The following is a 5102-nucleotide window of genomic DNA, read 5'->3' on the forward strand; positions in this document are numbered from 1 at the left end:
TGACGTAACACAAATTTTTTTTTAAAAAAAAAATATTATTGGGGTGGATCGAATTGTATTCGATTGAACACATAACTATAATTAGATTTTTGCACAGTCTGTTCCAATTCAATCAGATCAAAGAGTAAATCCAATTTAAATTGGTTGGATTGCTTGGTTTGGACCAGATCACGATTCGTGTGCCTAGCTAATACAAAAAAGTCAAAAGAGGTCAAACCTCAATTTTTGACTTTCCAAGTTGAGCTCAGTTTTGTTATAAAAAAAAAAGAAAAGAAGAAACACTTCATCTCATTTCCGTAAGAAGGTTAACTCTTATTTTACATTGACTAAAATTGGAGAGAACAGAAAAGGAGGCTAACAGCAAAAGGACTAGCATATCAGATTAAAAGAAAACTAATCTATTTTACATGGGTTGTCCATTTCGCCAAGGGAAACGTCAGGCAATTTACCACAATCATAACCAGTAACTTTATTACCAAGTACCCCACCAACAAGGAACCTATAGAAAATAACATCTCTCAAGAACCTCATCCACCAATTTGACCCTCCATTTTGTACCCATCCAGACAAATACGACCCTATAACCATTCCTGTCACACGCCATTTTCTTTCCTTCACATATCCATCGATAGCTTGAGCAACATTATTGTCTCCTGTTGTAGCAATGTGTCCTTTGGTTTTAATTAATAAATTACCAATGTGACGGCCAAGTACCACGGCGTCTTCTAGCGCCTGACAGCCGCCTTGTCCGAGATCGGGAGTCATCGGGTGCATGGCGTCTCCAACCACCGTGACGTTTCCTTTACTCAAATTTCCAAAAAAGACATTCCATGGATGTCTAAACATCAATGGTGCCCAGTGCAACGTTGAAGCATCAGAACGCCGAACAATGTCCGAGTAAAATGGGGGTAAGACCTTGGCATACTTCTCGAGTACTTCTTTTTGAATCAGCTCAGGATTTCTTGCCTTGCTTTCCCCTGAAACGTACATGAAAAACGTCATTAAATTAATTCAATGTCTCCCTCTCCATGGTGTACTTGTCGGCACGCATGGGACTAGAAGCAACAGGAGCTACACAAAACATCAAATCGCACGACAAATGTAGTGAACACACTCGACCAGAATTTTAGTGCTCTTTGAAAATGATGGGGTTTTGATCATTTTCTCAGTTACAAAATACCAACCTTCAGCGGAACAATTACAAACGAGGAACCAATAGATCTCGTTATCATTGAGAGGCACATATCCAGCCCTCATGCCCGCATCGACAAATAGCCTTACTTCTTTGTTCAGCCCATGGCCTTCAGGAAACACAGCCAAGCCAAGCCCGGCTGATCGGCCGGCATTTAACGGTTCCGAAAGTCCCAGCCACCGTGCCACCGTTGAGTGTATCCCATCACATCCAATCAAAACCTATATAGCCCAAGGGGAAATCATATAAAGTTAACATACAAATGCTAAACAATCCAAAGAAAAGTTGAGGCTAAGTTCTAGCTTCAGTCAGAATTTAGGTTCTAAGTTCGAACCTCACTAACGTTCGTGCGTTAATTAAAAAAAAAAAAAATACAACTAAAGCCTTATTTAATTATTACCCTAGCTTTAACTATAGTACCATCAGCCAAATGAATGATAACTGGGGACAAAGCATCATGTGTTTCTGAATTAATTGCAGCAATCTTCGAAGAGAAATGGATTGTGTCATCTGGCAACTCATCTGCCAAGGTCTCTAGTAACTTTTTGCGATGTATGTATCTGACTCCAGATCCATTCCTGCTTATAAGAGATAAGGCAACTACAGCCATTAAGAATTAAAAATACATAGGATTCGATAATAATAAGCAAATATGTACATCATTATATTCAGGACTATCTTGAATTTAGAAAACTCACTCAGATTTTCCAGCTAAGGACGTCTCTTGAGTTGCTCCAGTTCTAAGATTTGTTACAAACAACCTGTTAAGAACATAATAAAATAAATGAAACTTTAAGATGTAGACAGAACTAAAATCTAGAAAAATATATACTCAAATACCATGTGTTTATCTTTTAGTGCATTCCAATTCATATTTTTTAGTTCGCCATTTGTTAAAAAAAATATAACGATTACAATTTTATTCATAGTGTCATGTTCAAGTGTGAATGCCCACACCTCTTAATAGTATTATAAAAAAATTTTACATACCGTTCATAATATTATGCACCTTTATATGAATGTAAGGACCAGTCAGCGAGAAATTTCATACAGACGTCCCTAAATATCTTCGGCATTGAATGAAGGCAAGACAGTACCAATGCAAGATTCTAAAGCTATAATTCAAAGAAATTTTAGATTATACCTCTTAACAGGATCATAAATGGAAGCAAGCTTGTGAGAAACACCAAGAGCATCAAGAGCAAGCCAAGCGTTTGGGGCAAAATTTATCGCAGCACCAGTGCCTCGGAGCCCGTCCGATTTTTCTAAAACCAAGGGTTTAATTCCAAGTCTCTTGAGAGCCAACGCCGTTGCCAATCCTGCTATCCCTGCTCCAATTATTACAACATCTTTTTCTACCGTTTCCATGATCTCTCTAATTAAGGGCAGAACCGTCTCTTGTTTGATTGCATAATGTGCAATGCAGTCTCAAATTTATATCACAATTTTAATTGTATGTGATGAAAGCAATGACGTGCGCGTGAAATGACTGAGACGACGCAATTTTTTCCTTGTAAAACAAGGAACTAATAAGCTACTGAAGCAAAGAGGAAAAGTCCAGCCGCCTTCTTTTGGGCTTGGGGTCAGCGAACAGAACACGCAATCATTGATCTGTTTATTTTTCATTATCTGTTTTTTTACTTTAATTGATTTTTCCTTCAAACAAAAATTTCATTTCAATTTGATGCTCGTAATTAGAGTCTCCAGAATCAGCTTAATTTAATCGTGCAATTTAGACATGTAGACTCATAATAGTTCAAATCCAAGGGAGTTGTATTTAATTTTTATTATTGACTTCTTAAAAAGTGTGGATGGTAGTACTTTATAAAAATCTGAGTACGAAAAAATATCAACTTATTGCATTCAAATTCCACATCTACTTCTAAAACTTGAAAAAAAAAAAAATCAACACTCACGATGCAAAAATGAGGAGAGGAGGTCTGGTTAACACTTACAATGAAATTTTTATTCACCTTAATTTATTTTTTATCGATCTTCAATTTACTAATATTGTAAGATCGATCCAAAAATAAATCAACTTTAGAATCATAAATTTTCAATGACGACATTTCCCTTTTTTTCATCTTCTTCATTGAGTGTCCAAATTTCCTGTTAACTTTTCTAACCTGGGCTCATAATTTCAGTTAAAAAGAAATTTGAGATCTGCTAAACAAAATTTTACTTTAAAAGAGTTAGAAAATATAGCCAAGGGGGAAAAAAAGTGTCGATGCTTTCTTGTTTGCCTTCTGCTGAATATACATGTCAATTAACTAGAAGTCGAAAATTCGATTTTGAAGTTTTCTAGACTCAACACGAAATGAAAAGAAAAAGAAAAAGTCAAAGAGTCAAAAGCATTCTTGGACCTCCAAAGTTGATCTTTCCAACTCCTTGACTTTTAAGATTCATCTCTTTAAAACAAAGATCAATCGTCAAAAGACCATTCCATTTTTTTTTTTTTTCACATGTTCAAAAATTCTTATTCCTTTATGTGGAGAGGAAATTTCTTACTAAACATGAAATTATGGAGAATTAGGAGCAAAAAAAATCAATTTTATAAACACTAACTAGTTGAGTTAATAAAATTTCTAGTATTAAAAATAAGAATTCTAAGTTTTAAATTCTGCTTAAGTGGTTGAGAAAGAAATTGAATTATCGTTAGATTAAACTAAAAAAAAATAAAAAAACTTATTTTGTGTCAAAAATTTAGAAAATGTAATAACAAAGGACTAATTATGGTATCCTTATCTCACAACCTAAATACTATCAGATAGTTAGAAGGTCAATTAAAATTAATAAAATCTAATTGTTTAGAGTTTAGGTTGTGGATACATTATCTTTAAGTTATTATAATAGAAAGAATTTAAATATAATTTTTATAAATAAATTTTGGATTATAATACTAATAGATACGTGATCATTCACACATATGTACGTAAAGTATCGAATGATAAAACTACTATGTATTAGTTATTGGAATATGAGTTTGATACCGGTTGCCAATGCTAATGGCACAACAGAGGATAAAGACAAGCATATTTGATTGGATATAATAATTGGCCTAATCATTCAAAATAATAATAATAATAATAGGCCTACAGGCATGTGATGATCATGAATTTCCAAAACCTATAACATCTCTCACTGTCCCACGTCTCTCTACGAATTCTTTGACTAACCTCACCATCCTTTTCCCCCCTCACCCCTTCACAAATGGCCTTTTTTTTTTTTTTTGAATTACACGGTACTAATACTCATATAACAACTCATATTTAATGAGATTAATATTTTGATATTTATAATCAGACAATTATTGAAATTATTTTATAAATCTTATATAGTACAGTCCAGATTTTAATCATCTCCAATATTTAAGGGACGTTTACTCTACTCATATTTTAAAAATGAGAGAATTATCTTCACTCAAATTGAAAAAATAAATTAACTCCCACAATACCTTGTAAGGACTCGAACCTATAATTTTACAATTATAAGATTTAGGTTCTAACCACTAAGATAAAGTCTAGTGGCTTCAAATGGCCTACTTAAATCGTCGTCAAGATGCGAAATATTGCTGCCCATTTGTCCTATTGCAGTTGCAGACTCAAGACAGCTTGTTCTGTTTCCATGTGCTAGCAGGAAACTTTTATCCAAAAGGTGGGGTCAAAATCATAATTGAAGGAGGCATCCTCCATTATGTGTAGATTACTTATCCTTATAATCCAAAGGCCAAGGTAGAAAGATAAGTTTTCATAAGGTAAAAATAGTAGTTCATTTTAAAATTAATCAGCATTCCTTTGCTAATCAGCATTCATTTGCTAGTCATTTGAATTCAAATTTCGAGATGTAAAGTCGTAAGAGTTAAAAAATAATTTGGAGTTGCCCAGCTCATACTTTTTTTGAAAAATATGAA

The 5102-nt window shown here is 33.9% G+C and overlaps 1 protein-coding gene across 1 annotated transcript; it reads right to left on the reverse strand.

The window, feature by feature from the left end:
- Window positions 1-267: 267 nt before the first annotated feature.
- Window positions 268-2604, reverse strand: LOC18035870 (monooxygenase 2). Its single transcript, XM_006427807.2, has 5 exons — window positions 2337-2604; window positions 1891-1953; window positions 1593-1770; window positions 1185-1413; window positions 268-977 (listed from the first exon to the last, which is right to left on the reverse strand). Exons 1-5 carry the CDS (start codon window positions 2558-2560, stop codon window positions 394-396), a joined length of 1278 nt encoding a protein of 425 aa, XP_006427870.1. The 5' UTR covers window positions 2561-2604; the 3' UTR covers window positions 268-393.
- Between the last annotated feature and the right edge of the window lie 2498 nt (window positions 2605-5102).

This window comes from Citrus clementina, unplaced genomic scaffold (assembly GCF_000493195.1).
Source record: "Citrus clementina cultivar Clemenules unplaced genomic scaffold, Citrus_clementina_v1.0 scaffold_7, whole genome shotgun sequence".
NCBI lineage: Eukaryota > Viridiplantae > Streptophyta > Magnoliopsida > Sapindales > Rutaceae > Citrus > Citrus x clementina.

Bases quoted from the DNA above. Each gene is read 5' to 3' on its own strand.
- LOC18035870 (XM_006427807.2), bottom strand. From the start codon at position 2,560: ATGGAAACGGTAGAAAAAGATGTTGTAATAATTGGAGCAGGGATAGCA. The intron at 1,954-2,336 runs GTATAATCTAAA...TGTTCTTAACAG, and splicing joins ATTTATGATCCTGTTAAGAG to GTTGTTTGTAACAAATCTTA. The intron at 1,771-1,890 runs GTGAGTTTTCTA...TCTTATAAGCAG, and splicing joins TCCTTAGCTGGAAAATCTGA to GAATGGATCTGGAGTCAGAT.